At 40.5% G+C, this 20,906-nt stretch overlaps 1 protein-coding gene across 1 annotated transcript in view; it reads left to right on the forward strand.

Annotated features, from left to right (window-relative positions):
- The first annotated feature begins 12,897 nt into the window (after positions 1-12,897).
- The window catches only part of LOC139325756 (b(0,+)-type amino acid transporter 1-like), a 33,545-nt gene continuing 25,536 nt past the window's right edge, over positions 12,898-20,906 (forward strand). The window contains exon 1 of the mRNA XM_070955743.1: positions 12,898-13,653. Within this exon, the coding sequence (XP_070811844.1) occupies positions 12,898-13,653 (756 nt within the window). The remainder of the gene's footprint in view (positions 13,654-20,906) is intronic.

Below are 20,906 nucleotides of genomic sequence, written 5' to 3' on the forward strand. Positions count from 1 at the left end.
ACACAGAAATGAAACTGCCAGTTGTAGTCACATGATGTCTCACTTAACGACCATGGTGATTCACTTAATGATGGAAACAGAAGGGATGATGTATATAAGTCTGATGCGGTCAGGCAATTCTTTTTGCTTAGCAATTGCAGCGCTTAGCAACCAAATTGCCAGTCCCAATGATGTTTGGCAAGTGAGGATTGTATGTACAGACCCCTCTGATACTGAGGCTGTCACCCATGAGTTGTTGGGTGTTGATTCAGATAGCAAGGAGTCAATCCCTGACCTTGGGAGAGTGCCAAGCCATAAATCATACCACAAACTAAAGAGAGCTGAACAGCAGAGATCACCCTGCCTCTTCAAGAGAATGGAAGGTATTAATTCTTTTAATTATGTGAAGTTAAAATCTCTAGTTGTATGAGAAAACACTCCAGTCTCCTTCCTGTGCCTGAAACAATTCCCTGCCTGACTGGTTTCCTTTTGGTTTCTTGTAAGTTGCACTCTGAATTAACTTGCAGTTGACTTTTCCACCAGTTATTAGAAATGTCTCTATAAAGAACAAAAATAACCAGGACGGATGGGAAATTCTGCAGAATTAGATACTGAAGGTGCATTACAAACAATCCCCACAGAAAGAAAATCAGGAGAAATCAGGAGAGATTAGTATGGATGTATGCAGAATTGTTAAATGCTCAAGAAAAAAGGGGCACCTATGAGAAATGGAAAGAGAAAAAAAAATTGTAACTAAATACAAGAAAGTCTCTAATAACCATTGCAAGTCATTAGAAAACAATGTTTTTGAGTACTCCTGGAGGACTGGCGAGGTCTCAGAAGAATGAAGGAAAAGAATATCCCCACCTTCAAAGGGGGATTAAGAAGGACCAAGACAATGCAGATCTGCAAATTTAATATATCTATTGAACGGATGACCGGGTAGCATATTTGTAAGCATTTGGTGGGCATACTTCAATTAGTAACATATGGCAAACTAACCATACCTCCTTGTTTGAGTCACTAAAGTATTAAATCAGGCAACTGCCATCAGCTTTGTGTATTTGTCAAGCCTTTCATAAAGTGCCTCATGATAACATCCTTCATAAAATAGTAAAACATGGGCTAGATAGACTTAGGTAGACTCACATTTGGCAGAATGACAGTATCCAAAGGGCTCCTTATAGCAGGGGTGTCAAACTCACGTCCTCACGGTGGCATCACATGACGTATCAGGACTTTTTTCCCTTCGCTAAACTGGGCGTGGCCAGCATGTGATGCATCCGGCCCAGGGGGGTTGACAGCCCAGCCATAGAGGCTCCATTTCAAAATGGAGGGAAGTATCAAATGGACTGCCTAAGAGCTCCCTGGGTCCTGGCTCTTCAACATTTTTATCAATGAGTTGGATGAGGGACCCTTTATAAAGTTTAGAGGGGTGACTAATACTTAAGAAGAAAGAGGAAATATTGAGAAAGAATTGAGCCGTGGGTCAGATGATTGGGTACAAATAAGCTTTCTGCATCTGGATGGGGGAAACGTAAGGCACAGATATTAAACTTGGGGGAGACTTGGCTTGACAGTAGTTCATCTGGTTGTCTCTAAAGCACAGGTTAAACATGAGCCAGCAATGTGAAACAACTGATAAAAAAGCAAATGCCATCTTGTGGTATGTTAACAGGAACATGGAGTCCAGATCACATGAAACAATTGTTCCATTTGCCTCTGCCGTGGTCATACCCCTTTGAAATAGTATGTCCTATTCCTGGGCACCAAAAGGGCATGACAAACTGGAGGAAGTTCAGAGGACTGCAGCCAAGGAGAAACCTGGAAACCAAGCCTAACAAGGAACATATGAGGTATGTTTGGTCTCCTGAAAAGACAACCAAGTAGAAATATAATGGCAATATTTAAATATCTGGAAGATTATCATATAAGAGTAGCAGACTTAGTCTCTGTTGTCCCACATGGTATGATCAGATCAGTTAAAACTGCAGAAGGAAGGTCAAGCTGCTTCCTGACTATGGGAACAATCAGCAAAAGAGGCTCCCATATGACAGAATGAGATCTGTTTTACTAAAAGTTTCAATCAGGCTGGATTCTTATCAGCCGGCGATACTCTTGTGAATCCTGCATCCCTAGCCCAAAGGGTTGGACTAAATGTTCTCTATGGGTTGTTCCAGCTCTCAGATTCTACTGCTCTTATTTTTGTCTTGCATCCGTTGAAAGATTTACAACTGAGCAGTCGAAGCTCATGAAATCAACTGCTTTTGCTTCTTGTTTGCCCTAATTCTAAGGCTTATGTAGCACATTAATACTGCAGAAGAACTCTACTTTAGGAAGCAGGTGACTGCTGTAGCTGGAAGATCTGATTTATAAACATTTGTAATCACCATATGTGCACCAAGGAACATTTTCTTTTAATGTAAATACTACCTGGGCTATCCATGGTGCAAATTTCACACCTTTATTAATAAACCCTTCATTTTTATTTTTTGGCAAGCGAATAAAGACGGTGTACTTTTATTTACTGATTCCATACTGACTCCTGGAGAAGCTTTGTAGCAACGTCAAAAGATGGATTCTGTGGTTCAGGCTGTAGTCATGAATTTTTCATCACTGATACCACATACTAGCTTGTCCCTTGCATCTCTGTCAGAGTTATGTTCTAATTATAGTTCCGAGAGGTCTGGCTCATACTTGTATATGTCTTCCAAGGCATTATTTGTAAATTCAGTTTGAAATACTTCTACTGTTTCTTTCTGGCATTAATACAGTAGGCTCCTCATTAAGCTTTGCCATATGTAGAAACCTCTGTAATCCTAGAAATGTTTTAATGTAGAACTGTGTTCCCTCCCCACCCCCAACCTTGGGCAGTTAAGTGGTGACTAGGCATTTCATAGGCTCCCTCCCAGCATGCTGGTATCGAAGGAACTGTGGAAGAATTCCATGTATGGCTACCATTATTTAGGAGTGCCATTACTGAGCTTGATTACAAATGTAAGCGTTCCTTTCTTCCTGGTTTGCAAAGATTATGTGGAAGTAGAGAAGGAAAAAGTAAAAACTTTCAGAGCAGAAATTTCTGTCACTGCTGTTTATACATGTCACTATACTTTCTCTAAGTAGAAAAGTTATTGCAGATGTAGAGAAGCCTTCCTAATCTGACACCACCAGGTGTTTTGGTCCATAACCCCAACACCACCTGGTATGGGCAGGCTGTACTAGTTGGCAAGAATGAATGCGCTAGTGCATCATTTATAGAGGAAATCAGTCTGTGGAGAATGGCAATTCAGATGAAGACAGAAAGTAAACACAACTAATAATAATAATTTTATTGTCATTGTATGTGTATACACAGTATATATCTATATAACGAAATTCACTTAACACCCAAAGACCAGGTCCAACACACATAATCCCCAAACACACCCCCACCCACCACAAATTCCCCACCCCTAAACCATCCAAACATTGACACAACAGACCAAGTAATGCTGTCCAACAGCTCACTGATGGTGGCCCTTTAGTTCATTGTTGAGTGCAATTATAGTTCTGGAATAAAAACTATTCAGAAAACGTGTGGTCTGAGTTTTAATTGTTCTGTATCTTCTGCCAGAAGGCAACAGTCCAAAAAGATAGTAAGCCGGATGGGAAGAGTCTCTGAGAATGTTATGCAACTTCCTCAAACAGTATTAGCAAGTTTCATTTATGTGAAGCCTCTTGGAGAAATCATCTCTTAATTTGGGATGAGATATCAGTACTTTGATGGTACTCTGACATACCTCTCCAACACATGCCGAGCAGTGATGCAGGAGAAGTCTTGACCTGGTACTTTTAAGGATTGGCCTGTGGAGAAGCAAGATGAAGTTCCAAGAAGACTGAGTTGCTATTTTGCCCAGAATTCAACTAGCTCTCTCTTGGCTCCAGTGATGACTTTGGATGGCAATACAAAAATAAAGTAAAAGTAAGTAAATACATAAATGTAAATGAAATGAAATATAATAGGTCTCATTGTGAATTCGTGTAGAATGGATAGAGTGAAAAGCAAAAGCTCATTAAAAGAGTTAAAGCTAATAGAGGGCGATTCTCAAGTCTTCCTCACAATCCTGTAAAAAAATCAGAATAAAGAGCAATTATATAATGTGTTCTGTGATCTTTAGAGCAAGAGTGGAGTTAAAGAACTATTTAATATAAGCATAAACCATATTTCTGATAGATACATACACAAAATGGACCTGCAACAGCGTGTTGTTGGAGTTCCCCACTGGCCCTCTCAGCCATTCAAAGATATTTAGTTAAGTTTCCCATGATGACAGCATCTAGCATCCCTGACTGGCTTTGAAAAATGCCAAACAGCATTTAATACTTGAATTGGAGACCACTGTGCTGAACAGAGAGGAAGTAAAGACAAAACACCCTGGAAACAATCAAACCGCACTTCCATAGAAATGCCAAGAAAACAACTGGGGTGTGTCCATGGCATTACCAGGGATCAAGCTTGACTCAAGTTTCACTGCCCATTTTTCCAGTGTTCATCTCCTGCATCCATATTTTCTTAGTCATTAGTCAATTGAAGTCTTCACTGAGCTGTTTTTTTACTAGATCGTCCATCTCGGGTTGTTTAGTTTTGATTTGTTTCCTTAATTTTTTACTTCTGTAAAATATGGCAGTTCTACATGTCTTCTAATGATAGATCTCATTGTACAAAGATTTTATAATTTTGTGGTACAGTTCTTCATTGGTACAATTCTCCTCCTTTGAACAAGAAGTTTTCCATGACTGCCTTCATCAGCTATAAAAAAAGCATTTAGCAACTTCTTGCCTTTTGTGATAATTCAAATCAGCTGCTTAAGGTAGCTGTCTTTCTCTGCCCAATGTTAAAATATAATCCTTTGTGGTTTATGCTCCATCTCTGTAAAGTACTAATCCTGCAGAGCATATGGAAGCAGTCTCTGAGTGCTATGTGCAACCTGCAGGCATTTCATAAAATAAAGCTTTTACTATTTAAAGACCAGTAGATGGCAATAGGGGTTCGTTTCAAAAAAGAAGTTAGATGTAGAAATCCAGTTCCAGAAACACTACAGAATGTACCCATCTGGTTTCCAGAATTAGCTGTACTAGAAGTGGGAGTTACTCTCCTGCCTGTGTTTCTGTTGTGCCTTTATTAAGAATCACTAAAGGTCAGATGCCACCTACTGTCTTCATTAAAGAGTTCTTCATGGGATATATCCATTCCCTTCTAAAGTATAGCTGCATAGCTCATCTTACTTCTACTCTGTATCAAGAAGATAAGCCCGCTCATAATTATCCCTAAAAATGGCATTGATATATACGTATATACCAATCTCCCTTTCTTAGGTACCTTTATATTAAGGCTTCATGATCTTTTTGTTTGTTTATTTTTCTTATTGCTGATTACTGGAGTCTTGTGACCCTTTACAGAAAAATGCTAAGTCTAAAGTATCTTGTCTGGTTTATTAAACTTTAATCTTGTAATTCAGTTTGTCATGTAAAGTCAACAATTGTGACTTATTGAATAAACCGTGGCTAAGCAAATCATGACTTAGTAGTATAATAATAACCCAGTTAATATATCTACTGATTGCCTTTTCTGTGTCCAGTAGTTCCAGCTTTTAAGAAGGATAAAATTATACATTCATTTGTTCAAGTACAAGGCAATTTATTTCAGAATATACAGCAATCTATTCAGTGAAGAACAAAATAGAAAAGAGGGCAGGCACTGAATGTTATTGACCTCTACCATAACTTGGGGAATATTTCAAGTACCCATATGAAACAAAAATAACTTATTGTGTTAAACCAACACTTTTCAGAAAATTCTTTTATCAAGAGTATGGTGCTTGCTAGCTAATACATTTTAGGTAGAAGTTGCCAATATAGTGGTCTTGATAAAACAATTTTCTGAAATAAGTAGGGCTTCTGTGCAGTAATGAACAAGAACACTGAATGGCAAGTCTATATAAGCAGCTGGAGATTTGTTTCAATTTTATTTGTTTTAAAAAGGAATTCAACATATTCAGAAAGAAAATCTATACCCATGTAGATTGGCCATGACAAGTGGGCACTGCTACAGAATGTTGCAAGTGCTTCTTAGCTCTGATAGGGTTGATAAACCAACAAAGGAGAATATTTGTTGTTGAAATATGGGCTCCCTGTTGCTCTCTGAGGTTGGTTGTTTTCTTGCAGACTTTTCGTTACCCAAACTAGGCAACATCACCAGTGCTCACTTGTTGGTAAACTTCAGCCAAACTGGCAAAAAAAGACTTGAAATCCAATTTGGGCCTAGAAATTAGGCTAGGCAAAAAGAACACATATTTTCATAGCCAAATATAGAGAAATGCATATAAGTGTGTAGAGTGCATGATGAAACAGCTGGGGCAAACCTATAGCTGAGGAACATTATTTCAGCAGGGCTAATCCACCTCAAATAACACAAGTCAGGATTTAGCCAGTCCTCATATCAATTTTTTTCTCAAGTAAATGACAACTGAGGGTTTACTGAGGTATAGTTCAGTATAAGAGGATTAGTATGAACCTTCCATATCCATAGTTTCTCTCTGATGAATCTTCCATTTTATTTTCAGGACTTCCAGAACAGTAGACCAGCCCTGGGCAAACTATCAGGTGGATGCAGCTTTAATGGAGAAAGGAGATAATCCCAGCAGTCTCTTTTAGCCAACTGACTAGAAATATATTCTTTATCTTCCATGCTTAGAAGTGAGAACCATTGTTATATAGTTCAGTGGCACTGCCCATACTGTTTGCAGCCAAACAAGGTAAGATCCATAAGGCAACACACATTTTGCATATCAGCTTAAAGGGAAAATATCAAAAACCCAGAACCTTAAAAATCCAAAAGCCCAAGTAAGACTGCTTATTTGCAGCAACACTGGAAATCTAGGAGGAGATGCCAGGAGAAATGAAAACAAAATAGTCAAGAAAAAGAATATCTTAGAGGATGACATGGCTGATTGGCTAGAACACTGGATAACTTCACACCATATTGTAAACTTGCTTTGCTGGTCCCTGGAATGCAAAAAATGAGTTTAAATATTAATCTGCTTTATATTCCTGTAATATAGCCCAGGAAAATATGCCCAGGATGTTGAAGAAATACTGGAAGAGAAACTTGGCCTTTCACATAAGCTTCTCATTTGGCCATATAAATGCTTTAGAGTTCTTGGCCAATCATTGCAAAAGATAGCTTCAAAAGATAGCTTCATCTTGAAGTTCTGTATAGCAAGACTATCATTCTGTGGGACTCACTGTAAGCTTATATTTCTACAAACAATAAGATTAGCCTGGGTAAGGAAAGTAAGATATAGATCAACCACCGATTTTGGATAGCTTGTTTGGAGTAGCTTTCCAGGATCTCTGATATAACTTCTTCTTGTGGTACCTAATCCATTACCTACAAATGCCAGAACGAAACTAGGTCTTTAGCTTTGCTGTGAAGCATTCCCTTTGACCCACATCATGGTCTCTTCCACCAACATGTGATAGGGTTATCTTTGCAAGCAAGGAAGCACAGCCAAAAAGTGGTTCATCTGATTTTGGCTTAATGTGGTATGTATATATTCTTTGACCTTACTGTATAACACAAATGGCCCGATTAGCATTTAGTGGTTCTAGCAAGGATGCATGTGTAAAAATAACCAGTTTGAAGCCACTGGACACAAGGTTCCTGGTATCCCTTGAACTTTTGCCGAAAGAAAATTCTGGCAAAGTTTCATGATACCACCAATCTCTTTCTGTTAACTAAGCAAGCAACAGTACCTATGAAAAGAGAAAGAGAAAAGAGAGTAGAAAGAAAAGGTCACCAAAAACAGTATTACAAGCACTGATTCAAAAGACGACTTAGACTCCTTATTCACTCATCCTGCCCCTTTGATGGCCCTTGTTTTCCAAGCTCATAATTCTTCTTATCCAACTTAAATCTTTCCATTAGCTGAACAAAAGGAAATCAATGGCATGTAAAGCCTTCCAAAACCTCCTCTTGTTTTTTAAGTTATGCACTCCTTGAGAAAAATTCAGCCAGTCTTTTTTGTTTAGCTATCATTTCCCTTCTAAAAATGGATTTGGGGGCTGCCAAACATAAAGGAATTTTAGGAAACAATTTTGCCTTATAACTGTTCCAAATTCTCAATATGGCATATCTGATAAAATGATTTTTTAAAAATCTACATTCACCGGAAAGATCTCAAATAGCAAGCGATTGATTTAGAGCTGCAAGCAGACTTTCCAGCCTACCCAGAAATACCTTCTTGAGTCACTCTGAACATCCTCTCCAACCAGCTGGACTGGACATCTCAATCGCATAACAATCCTAACATTCAGAAGGGCCTTCTCCTTAGTCCAATTCGATGCCCTCCCAACAGCTGCTACTGCTGATACCAAAAAAATCCCCTTTGAACAGAGACTGTGTTATGTAGTGGAGAAATAATTGAATCAATGGAACATGCTATTCTCTATTGCCCTCTCTGTGCAGTTACTTCCTAACAATTATTATTTCTACTCTTTATTAAACATCCTGATCAGTCCAATCAATTTTATCTCAAGATGATATTATTGCATCAATCTAATTTTATTCCCTTGACTACAGTCAAGTACTGTTCTATAATCTGCACAGTATACCACAGCACTAACCCTAATACTTTTTAGATATTTTAGAATAACTATATTTTTCTTGTGTCTTTTTTTTTTTTTAATTTGATTTATATGCCGCCCTTCTCCGAAGACTCAGGGCGGCTTACAATGTGCTCAGCAATAGCCTTCATCCTTTTGTATATTTATACAAAGTCAGCTTATTGCCCCCACAAACTGGGTCCTCATTTCACCTACCTTAGAAAGGATGGAAGGCTGAGTCAACCTTGAGCCTTGGCGAGATTCGAACCCTGCAGTAATTGCAGGCAGCTGGTCTTAATAAGCTTAATAACAGGGTGCCTTAAAGCCCTGTACTACCAAGGCTCTTTTAATTGACTTTTGTATTTTATTTGCTGGTCTATGACTGAATAAAGATTTGATTGAGTCATATTTTAAACCAACATCTTTGTATTCTAGTTATTTATCTTAAAACTTGCTGGCACAACAAAACATTTCAATTTTTTCATCAAAGAATCAATCCCTTTCAGGGAATCCTATAAAATCAAAACCAAAACATCAGCAAAAGCTCTCAATTTAAAGGTCTTATTTATTTTTATTTTTAAGCCCATTATCTTCTCATCTTGTCTAATATCTCTATTCAAAGCTTTACAAACCAAAATAAACAGCAAAGGGGACAGAGGATACCTTGTCTTGTCCCTCTTCTGAATATAAAAATGGTTAATTCACCGTTAACTATAACTGGAGCCTTTGGGGATGTACAGTATATATCATTGATTTGATTCCATGAAGAAATTCTCACTGAAGTCTGACGTGAATTTATGTGATAAGGCCTTGTCCAATTGTCCCACCATCTGTTCCTCTTCCCAGCTCAACAAATCAACTAATGCCTGAATAAACATTTTTCATATATTTTCAAAAGGGTTCTATTTAGAATAACCCTAAACCTCAGAGTTCCTTCTCTCTGAGTTCCAGCAGAGCCAAATTTGCCCTGCCAAATTGTCCAGTCCTCTCCTCAGATCCCTAATTTCTGATTTTTTTCTCCAAAAGTTCCATCCTGACATTAAATGTTTTAATTTCCACTGAAATCTTATCCAGTCTTTTTAAAAAAAGTTTTTCAAAGTCTTAAACTAAACTTCTAAAGATTGTGCTAATGTTGTACCCAAGATGTCAAATAATCATATTCATAAGAGACAGTGGAAGCTGCTGCTCATCTCTAAACCCTGATCTTGATACCCCTATGTGGAACCATGGTCTATATCATACACTGCTAGCAAAAGATTTATTAACAGCCTTTAATTCAAAGGAGGCAGTCCTTGTTTGTAAATCCAACCAAATGATGGGAAGGTAGATAGAAAAAACAAGCAGAGCAATTTGATGCTCCAAGCTGAAGAACATAGATTCATCAAAAAATAATCTTTCAAAAATAAAAAATCAACTTAATTCTGTTTAGATGCTCTGAGTCTCTTTCGTTTCCAAGTTTTTGCAACTCAGACAAATATAAGAAAAAATTCTTAACATTTCAATATAAATATAGCTCCAGAAATAAAGTCTCTAAACAGAAGTATTCATTTTTTTTAAAAAAAATTGATTTATATGCCGCCCTTCTCTGGAGACTCAGGGCGGCTTACAATGCGTTAAGCAATAGCCTTCATACTTTTGTATATTTATGCAAAGTCAGCTTATTGCCCCCACAAACTGGGTCCTCAATTTACCTACCTTAGAAAGGATGGAAGGCTGAGTCAACCTTGAGCCTGGTGAGATTCAAACTTACAGTAATTGCAGACAGCTGGTGTTAATCACAATGCTATCAGTCTGCTGAGCCACCAGGCCCTTTCCAAAGATCCAAAGAAAGTTTCTCTTTAGCTACAAGGAAGAATACATCAAAAAAGTGAGAGAGAGAGAGAGAGAGAGAGAGAGGGAAAGAGAGAGATATGACACTCATCTCAAAATTTTGTTTCTGCAATTTACTTGCAAGGAGTGACAATCCAGGGTTCATATGGAACAATTCTAGTTTTTAGAAATGATAGGGCGCCCTTGCTGTGCAGGGAGCAAAACAAGCTGTCCCATCATCTCCAAGATTAGAACGTTGGAGGCATCTAAGCTGCCATTTTCATCACCAGAAGCTGTTTGCTTAAGCTTTTTTCCCTAGACAATGGAACCAATTAACATCCCATTCATTAGCATCAATGGGACTGCCATAGGAAGACTTTTTCTAGCCATAGTGTGAGTCAGAACCTCAAAAATAAGGTGTCACAAGAACTGGAACCCTTTGCATAAGACACCCATGAAATACACATTGTTCTCCACCACAACCTGAAACACTATGCTGTGGTACCCTGTTTCCCAGAAAATAAAACATCCCCTGATAATAAGCCCAATCGGGCATTTGAGCGCATGCACTAAAATAAGCCTCCCCCTGAAAATAAGCCCTCCCCAAAAATATTTAAATGCAGAGCTGGAAATAAGACGGCAAGATGAACCCCATCTTGCTCCATACCCTCCCCAAATAATAAGACCTCCCTGAAAATAAGGCGAAGTGCTTATTTCAGGGTTCAAAAAAATAAAAGATAGGTCTTATTTTCGGGGAAACACGGTAGATGTCCCTATTATCTACAATGTGGTGGCACGCATCCCTGATACAAGGAAGCAAATATGGGAGGAATCTATCCCCTTCTATCACCAAGGTATATCCTCACTCCCTAAATCCTAAATAACTTCTCTTTTGTCATCCATTTTATGACAGTCATAATACTCATATAGTAATACACAGCCCATCTAACAGAAAATGAAACATTTTTTTAACCTTAACACATATGGTACTCAAGTAAAAATAGGTAATATTGAAAGCTACCTTGTACAGGGTCAAAGCTATTTGCAACTCAGAGACAGCCAGATTATCTTGATGACTTGCTGTTAAACTAAGATATTTTGGAAGTGATCTGGCTGAATATTGTGACAAACATTCCAAAAACCAACACTTTCCCACTCACCAATATCTAAACCTCATCCCTGGAAGTCATGAGTAGTTTTACCTTAGCTGGAATGTTGACAGGCAACTGATTCCAAAGACTGCACAAACTGCTTTTGCCAGATTTTTTTCTAGTGCGCTGACACCAAAGTAGGATAGACTGCTTTGATACAGTGTGAGAATTGTGCATTGGCACAACGGTGTGCCTGTGTTGTGGGATGGGTGGGAATAGGTATTTGTTTTCCTAAGGGTGACTGTATGATAAAACTCCCCACAAACACACCTTGGGAACTCCATAAAGTGGTGATGGCCATGGGAGGTAGTGTGATGTTTCTAGAAGAGCTTGGTAGCCACTGGTACTATTCATAACAATAACATACAGGGGTTGTTTTGGTTCTTATGAGGGTGCGGCTATATCCCTGATTGAGTACTAGTGTTGGTTTGCGTTTGGGGGTATGTGGGAGCAAATTAGACTTTTTTTAGGAGCTTAGGCTCAAGGGCATCACTGAGACACCCCGCCCCCCCCCATTTGATTTTGTTGTTGACAGTGCTGAGGGTATGTGGTTTTGTTGCCTCTGAAAACCAAGGAATATTAGGAAGACATGTTCAGTTGCTGCCAGGACTCCAGCAATGAAACTTAAAATATTCACCATACCTCCAGAGGAGGAGGGGGAGGGAGGGAGGGAGGGAGATCAGGGCACCTCACTGAGTTCCATGAAATGGCAGATTAAGCAGAGTTTTAAGTTAGACATACTCATGACTCTCTTTGGGTCTGAATCCAACTCCATAAGAATTAGTAGGCTGGTCAAGTAATTCCTCTTTGATGTTTTCCCAGCCCATTGACTTCTCCCTCGAAGGAGAACAGTGCCATTGTGTCATATACAATACCATACTTATTTCATGGGACTTCAAACGACTTCAAGCCATTCAGTCATACTATAGTTTTGTAAGAAGGTGGATGTAAAATATTCCCAATTGCTTTTCTTTTATCTCCTGAAGGGACTAAGTACAACAACTACTTATCTTGATGCAAACTGATATAAAAGAAGCCCTTAAGAGCAGGAAGATTCTCTGCTTATCTAGAAAATCAAAAGGATAAGTTACCAGAGCTCAAACAATCAACTACTGTGTTTCCCATCCTAAATTGCTTCTTACAAGTAAAAATAACCTTAATGTTTCATACAAGGTAGGGCTTTGAGGACTTCATGTATACTAGCCAAACGTGAGAAGACACTCAGTGCCTGCAATCATTAACTTAACTCAAAGTGTGAATTCTAATTTATTCTTCGCAATGGACAGACCTGCTCCACTCTGCTGAAGAAACAAGCATGGCAAGTCCTACCATAGGGAAGAGCAGAAGCAACCTCCAAAACTCAGCTGCTCAGCCGAGTGAGATGTCAGAGAACTTGACCTTGAAGCGAGAAATTGGCTTAACCAGCGCTATCTCACTCGTAGCTGGAACTATGATTGGATCAGGTATTTTTATGTCACCAGAATGGGTACTGCATAACATAGGGAGCCCTGGTGGTAGTCTCATTATTTGGGCAGCCTGTGGTTTGGTGGTCATCTTTGGAGCTCTGTCCTATGCTGAGTTGGGAATTTTAATCAAAGAATCTGGGGGTGACTACATTTACATCCTGAGGACTTTTGGGTCCCTTCCAGCTTTCCTTTTTGCATTCACCTCAATCATTGTGGTAAGGCCTGCTGGCGTGGCAGCCGTCTCACTGAGCTTTGCAGAATATGCTCTGGTGCCATTTTATTCTGGCTGCTCCCCTCCGCAGGTCATGATCAAATGCACCGCTATAAGCTGCATCCTCTTCCTGACATTGGTCAACTGCCTCAGTGTCAGGTTAGCGACGTCCATGATGAACATATTTACGGCTGCCAAACTCTTGGCACTATTGGTCATCGCAGTGGGAGGACTAGTGCTGCTTGCTCAGGAGCAAACCCACAGTTTCCAAGATGCGTTTCAAGACACCAATATGGAGGCTGGAGCTATTGGAATTGCATTTTATCAAGGTCTCTGGTCTTTTGATGGATGGAACGTCTTGAACACGGTGACTGAAGAAATTAAAAAACCTGATGTAAGTGAAGGCTGCTTTTAATTTTTTAATAGATTAATACATTATAGATTAATTTATGGATGAGACCTGAATTGTGATTTCATTTTGACATTTTATAGATAGTTGGTTTAGATCTGCAGATTTGACACTCAGGGTTATCAAATGACCCAATTTTCTGGAAATTGTCTGTACAGGTCATTTCTGCCTGTTTGGCTTAGGTTCCCAGCTTTCATTAAAGAAACTGAAAAAAGTAGAAGTCACTGACTAGTAGAACTAGTGGCATGGTATTGTTCTAATAAGGCTAGACAGGCATGTACAGTATAGGTAGGAAAAGAAGATACTTACAATGTCACTATCTTAAATGAGAATTTCTAGATTTCTTTTTGTTGGAGATTTGCGTCCAGCAGGAATGCTTGTTAGAGAATAGGCTCCTGAGCATATATAGATGCTAAAAGAATATCAAGCCATTAGGTGGCATCAGGTTTCATTAGTAAGAAAATGCTTATAATATAGAGTATAGTATACAGAGTATAGGATGCAGAGTATAGTCTTCATCTAGCTATTAGTGTAGCTCTACTCAAAAATGTTGCATTTTTAAATTAGTGGCGGTTCAATGGGCAACCCTGTTCTCTGCATTCAATAAATGTTGCCATGATGAATTGATCAAAATATCACATTTGCATCATATTAGAACAGATGGAATACAATGCACGTACCATTAGGTCACCCGGCCTTATGGAACTGGCATGTGGTAATCCTATTTCCTCTTCTACATTAGCACAATTTAATGCTGGAAAATGCTGCAATTTCCAAAGAGGCTTTCTTAGGCTATTAACTAAAATTGGGGAGAAAATGTATCTCTGTATTTAGGGCAAGAAAAAATTCAAGCATGGCATTCTTTCAAAAGCTCATCCATTTTTAGGCTTGCATGAGATCTAAAAAAACCAACAGGATCGCTTTAATGAATTAAATGCCACTTGTTAAAGCTGAAGCCAACAAATGGCCAACAGCTTAAACTTTGTGAATTGTAATATCAGGTACATAGAAAAATGGCTACAGTTATGTTGCACACAGTTGCCTTTTAATTTTCTTTTGCATTAATATAAATATAATTAGTGTAAAGTTCTGTTCAGATCAATAAGCCATCCAGCAGCATCCATGGGGAGGTTAAAAAAACCCCTCAAGATGGCAGTTATGGCATGTAATTGTAGAAGAAGAGCAGGTGGCACTGGAGACAGAGTTAAACATGTCATAAGCTTAGAGTACTTATGTTGCCACAAGCGATCCAAGTCCAAGTTCCCTTGAATTTCTTTGACCCTTATCTAATGCCAATTTAATGCCGGCCATTAGTTGACTAGATTCTTGTGTATAAGCTTGAAGAAATTTTCTGTGCTGCAGCTTAACATATTTTTCTGAACTTTTGTACCTGACAGCAATTGAAGCCTATTTGTATATATGTGACATTGCTGTAAATCAAATAACTTTTTTCACAGCCTTAAGACCTGAAAGATGTTGATTCTACAATTTTGCATACACAATTGTCAATTATATGATTTTCCTTGTGAAAAGGAGTGATGTCAGCCCTTTTGGCTACACAAAACCGAGAAACACGCACTAATGAAGTATAATGAACTATATTTCATTAAGATAGGCTTAATGACGAAATCTTGCAAGCCTGATTGTGAGTTACTTTCTTATCTCTTATATCCTGTCTACGCTGTGGCCCTTGCAGTGCCTCTGCAGTTACATGATTATAATTTGAGTGCTTGGCAAGCTGCCCACATTTATGACTGCATGAATGCTTCAACTCTCTCCCCCCCCCCCCGCCTTCCCCCCCTTCTCCCAATCTCTGCCCTTTTGGCTACCCTGCATTCCACTGTACCTGCTGCTCTGCAGCACTTGCTGTCCTGCCCCCCCCCCCCCCCCGGTACTGTACCATTCCTGCTGCACCCAACCTGTCATCCCTCATCAGTAGCTGGAGGAAGAAGATGGCAAAAACCATCTGGGGCAGCATGCGATAGCAGGTTGAGAGAGTATAGGAAGGTGGGGAGGCAGGGCAGAGTGAGGTCAGTGGGGGCAATAGGGGTGAGGGAAGGCACAATGGCAGTGGCAGTGGAATGCAGGTCAGCCAAAACAGCAAAGATAGGATAGGTAGGTGAGGTGAGTTAAAGCATAGATGAGCACAGCTGGGCAGGAGAAGTGTGAAGTCCTCACCTAATAAGTGTGGTTCTGGCATAACAATGGCATACAAGACAGCGGTGAGTTTTAAATTTTTTTACTACCGGTTCTGTGGGTGTGGCTTGGTGGGTGTAGCATGGTTTGGTGGGCGTGGCTTGGTGGGGCAGGGGAAGGATACTGTAAAATCTCCATTCCCATCCCACTCCAGGGGAAGGTTACAGCAAAATCCCCATTTCCTCTCAATCAGCTGGGAATTGGAAGGCAGAGAATAGATGGGGGCGGGGCCAGTCAGAATGTTTACTACCAGTTCTCCAAACTACTCAAAATTTCTGCTACTGGTTCTCCAGTATTGGTCAGAACCTGCTGAAACCCACCTCTGATACAAGACTACCGAAATGGCTGTCAGTAAGCAGTGGGATCACATGCTAACGGCTACGTTGCTTAGCAATGAAAATTTCAGTCCTAATGAAGGATGCTAAGTGAGGACTTTCCAGGACTTGAGGAATGTTTAAGCCCTTTTTGTTTCTATCCTGGCTCTTGCCTATTTCTTTCAAGGCCATCTCCCTGTGATATTCTGCACCACCTTCTCCATTAGCCTCAATCTTCCTTCTTGTGTGCACAGAAAATCTGAGGCCAGAATCATGGGAACAAACTATCAATTTACTTCTCTCTTCTGCCATTAGCCTTTGCTGAAATCACTAGACAAGTCCTATAACACAGTGGTTTTTTAAAAATAGGCTTTTCCCTCAGTCCTTTAGGTTTTAGCAAATGAAATTAATCACATCAGAAAAGGGACTAGGAAAATGGTGAGGTTGAATCTGAAGGCTCTATAGCAGTGGTCCCCAACCTTTTTATCGCCGCGGCCCGCTGAGCGCGCGCAGGGGTGGGGCCGCGGCCCGCTGAGCGCGCGCAGGGGTGGGGCCGCGGCCCGCTGAGCGCGCGCAGGGGTGGGGCCGCGGCCCGCTGAGCGCGCGCAGGGGTGGGGCCACGGCCCAGGAGCCTTTGCGCAGGCCCATTGCGCACGGCCCAGGAGCCTTTGCGCAGGCCCATTGCGCACGGCCCAGGAGCCTGAGCCTTTGCGCAGGCCCATTGCGCACGGCCCAGGAGCCTTTGCGCAGGCCCATTGCGCACGGCCCAGGAGCCTGAGCCTTTGCGCAGGCCCATTGCGCACGGCCCAGGAGCCTTTGTGCTGAAGCGTTCCTGTCCCCCGGCCGCTGCGCGGCCCGGTGCCAGGTACTTCACGGCCCGGCACCGGTCCGCGGACCGGGGGTTGGGGACCACTGCTCTATAGCAGGGCTGTCAAACTCGTGGCCTCTGGGGCGGATGTGTCACGTGCTGGCCACACCCACATGCCCGGTTTAGCGAAGGGGGGAAAAAGTCATGATATGTCATGTGATGACGCCGTGACGACGCGAGTTTGACACCCCTGTTCTATAGTCTGAAGTACTATCTTGGCAACTCACTGCAACAGAAAGCAAGGTTGTCCTAGAGTTTTCTTTGACAGAATTAATTGGAGGGGAATGGAAAATTTTATAATTGGTTTTAGTTTGGTTTAATCTCAGAGATTGCTAAAATACAGATAGTCCTTGGGTTCCGATGATTCAATTAATGACTGCTCATTGGCATTGAACAACTTCAGACTGGTCTGCGAAGTTGCAGCCATTGCAGCATTCCCATGGTCATGTTATCATAATTCAGGCACTTGGGCACCAGCTCACAATTTTGATAGTGGCACTATTCTGTGGTCCTATAGTTGCTATCTGTGACTTTCTTTGATGGCTTCCCACAAGAAAAGTCAATGGAAAAGTTAGCAGGAAGTTGCAAGTCACTCCTGCTGCTTTATTGCCTGTCCATCCCTGTGTCTCCTTAGTGTCTGGCCCAACACTCAACCACCTGCCCATGCGCCATAGTGCCCATCTGTGACAACCATCCATAACTCTGACTATTTCTCTGGGACTCTACCATGGTGGCGCAGTGGTTAGAGTGCAGTACTGCAGGCTACTTCTGCTGATTGCCTGCTGCCTGCCATTTGGCAATTCAAATCTCACCAGGCTCAAGGTTGACTCAGCCTTCCATCCATCCGAGGTTGGTAAAATGAGGACTCAGATTGTTGGGGGGAAATATGGCGACTCTAAACTGTTTAGAGAGGGCTGTAAGGCACTGTAAAGTGGTATATAAGTCTAAGTGCTATTGCTATTGCTACCTCATCCTATATTACTTCTCATACATGAGGTCCTCACTTAACAACCCACATGGTCCTGGGGTTACAAGACAACTGGGACTGCCATTGCTAAGCAATGCTAAGCAATGCTTTCATGTGACATCATGGTTTATGACCACATCACTTAGCAATAGACATTCTGGTCCCAATTGCCATTGTAATGTGAAAAACCCTGTAGAGACCTTTAAAAAAAATGAACTGATGAGGCTGCTTTCTTAAACCTGATGTGAGGAATGTCTAGATGTGTGCTCTGTTTGGAAATATGAAAATAATGCTGGTGCTGTTTTAATGAATAGAATTACATAACCTTTAGCAATTACGAAAAATAGGTGATGCATTTGGTCAAAGACTGAAGCATTTCTTCTGAGGCATTTTGAAACTTTCACAACCCTAATATGAACACAGAGAAGATAATGAAATAAAGTGAAGAGTGTAAGGAACAATTCTGTTCCAAGACATACAGTCAGGTCCAGAAATATTGGGACATCGACACAATTCTAACATCTTTGGCTCTATACACCACAACAATGGAGTTGGAATGAAACAAATACAATGTGCGTTAACTGCAGACTGTCAGCTTTAATTTGAGGGTATGTACATCCAACTCAGGTGAACGGTGTAGGACTTACAGCAGTTTGCATATGTGCCTCCCACTTGTTAAGGGACCAAAAGTAATGGGACAGAATAATAATCATAAATCAAACTTTCCCTTCTTAATACTTGGTTGCAAATCCTTTGCAGTCAATCACAGCCTGAAGTCTGGAACGCATAGACATCACCAGACAGTGGGTTTCATCCCTGGTGATGCTCTGCCAGGCCTCTACTGCAACTGTCTTCAGTTCCTGCTTGTTCTTGGGGCATTTTCCCTTCAGTTTTGTCTTCAGCAAGTGAAATACATGCTCAATGGGATTCAGGTCAGGTGATTGACTTGGCCATTGCATAACATTCCACTTCTGTCCCTTCAAAAACTCTTTGGTTGCTTTTGCAGTATGCTTTGGGTCATTGTCCATCTGCACTGTGAAGTGCCGTCCAATGAGTTCTGCAGCATTTGGCTGAATGTGAGCAGATAATATTGCCCAAAACACTTCAGAATTCATCCTGCTGCTTTTGTCAGCAGTCACATCATCAATAAATACAAGAGAACCAGTTCCATTGGCAGCCATACATGCCCACGCCATGACACTACCACCACCATGCTTCACTGATGAGGTGATATGCTTAGGATCATGAGCAATTCCTTTCCTTCTCCATACTCTTCTCTTCCCATCACTCTGGTACAAGTTGATCTTGGTCTCATCTGTCCATAGGATTTTGTTCCAGAACTGTGAAGGCTTTGTTAGATGTTGTTTGGCAAACTATAATCTGGCCTTCCTGTTTTTGAAGCTCACCAATGGTTTACATCTTGTGGTGAACCCTCTGTATTCATTCTGGTGAAGTCTTCTCTTGATTGTTGACTTTGACACACATACACCTACCTCCTGTAGAGTGTTCTTGATCTGGCCAACTGTTGTGAAGGGTGTTTTCTTCACCAGGGAAAGAATTCTTCGGTCATCCACCACACTTGTTTTCCATGGTCTCCCAGGTCTTTTGGTGTTGCTGAGCTCACCGGTGCATTCCTTCTTTTTGAGAATGTTTCAAACAGTTGTTTTGACCATGCCTAATGTTCTTGCTATCTCTCTGATGGGTTTGTTTTGTTTCTTCAGCCTAATGATGGCTTGCTTCACTGATAGTGACAGCTCTTTGGATCTCATCTTGAGAGTTGACAGCAACAGATTCCAAATGCAAATAGCACACTTGAAATGAACTCTGGGCCTTTTATCTGCACATTGTAATTGGGGTAATGAGGGAAAATCACACACCTGGCCATGGAACAGCTGAGAAGCCAATTGTCCCATTACTTTTGGTCCCTTAACAAGTGGGAGGCACATATACAAACTGCTGTAAGTCCTACACCGTTCACCTGAGTTGGATGTACATACCCTCAAATTAAAGCTGACAGTCTGCAGTTAACGCACATTGTGTTTGTTTCATTCCAACTCCATTGTGGTGGTGTATAGAGCCAAAGATGTTAGAATTGTGTCGATGTCCCAATATTTCTGGACCTGACTGTATATAGCAATAATAATAGCAATAGCACTTAGACTTACATACTGCTTCATAGTGCTTTTACATTTCTCTAAATGGTTTACAGAGTCAGCATATTGCCCCCAACAATCTGGGTCTATATGCTTGAATTACATCTAAAAATGAAGAATGCTAAGGTCTCTAGGAGTAGATAATAATCTAGGAGTAGATAATACTAAAACAAAATCCTATGAAACAAATATGTAGTAATATTTTAGATACTCAAGAAAGAAACACAGCTAACTGAATGGAATAAAAACTGGGTGTTATTTTGTGAGGGAACTCTGGATAATATATAATTGGATTAAAAAAATATTTAGCCTCTGGAAGAAAGTTGAGAATTTGGAAAGCAAATATTTTGCCCTGTCAACTTTGAGGAAACATAAGATATGTTGAGGCATATATGTTTTGCCTGTAAATGACTTTTTCTGTTTTAATTGCAATAATACGCATGCGAACAACAGCTTTAAACTCAATGTAAATCATTCTAAACTTGATTGTAAAAAATACGATTTTTGTAATAAGAGTTGTCAAGGTCTGGAATTCTCTACCTGATTCAGTTGTCTCAGCTACAAATTTTCACAGTTTTAGTCACAAATTGACTTCTGTGGACCTCACTTCATATTTAAGAGGTCCGTAGAGGGGGCGTGCACAAGTGCACTAATGTGCCTCTCGTCGCTGTCATTGTATTATTATATTATTTCTGTTTTCATTCCTGTTCGACAAATTACAATAAATAAAAAATAATATA

This window comes from Pituophis catenifer, unplaced genomic scaffold, assembly GCF_029215685.1.
Source record: "Pituophis catenifer annectens isolate HBS135680 unplaced genomic scaffold, rPitCat1.0.hap2 SCAF_1, whole genome shotgun sequence".
NCBI lineage: Eukaryota > Metazoa > Chordata > Lepidosauria > Squamata > Colubridae > Pituophis > Pituophis catenifer.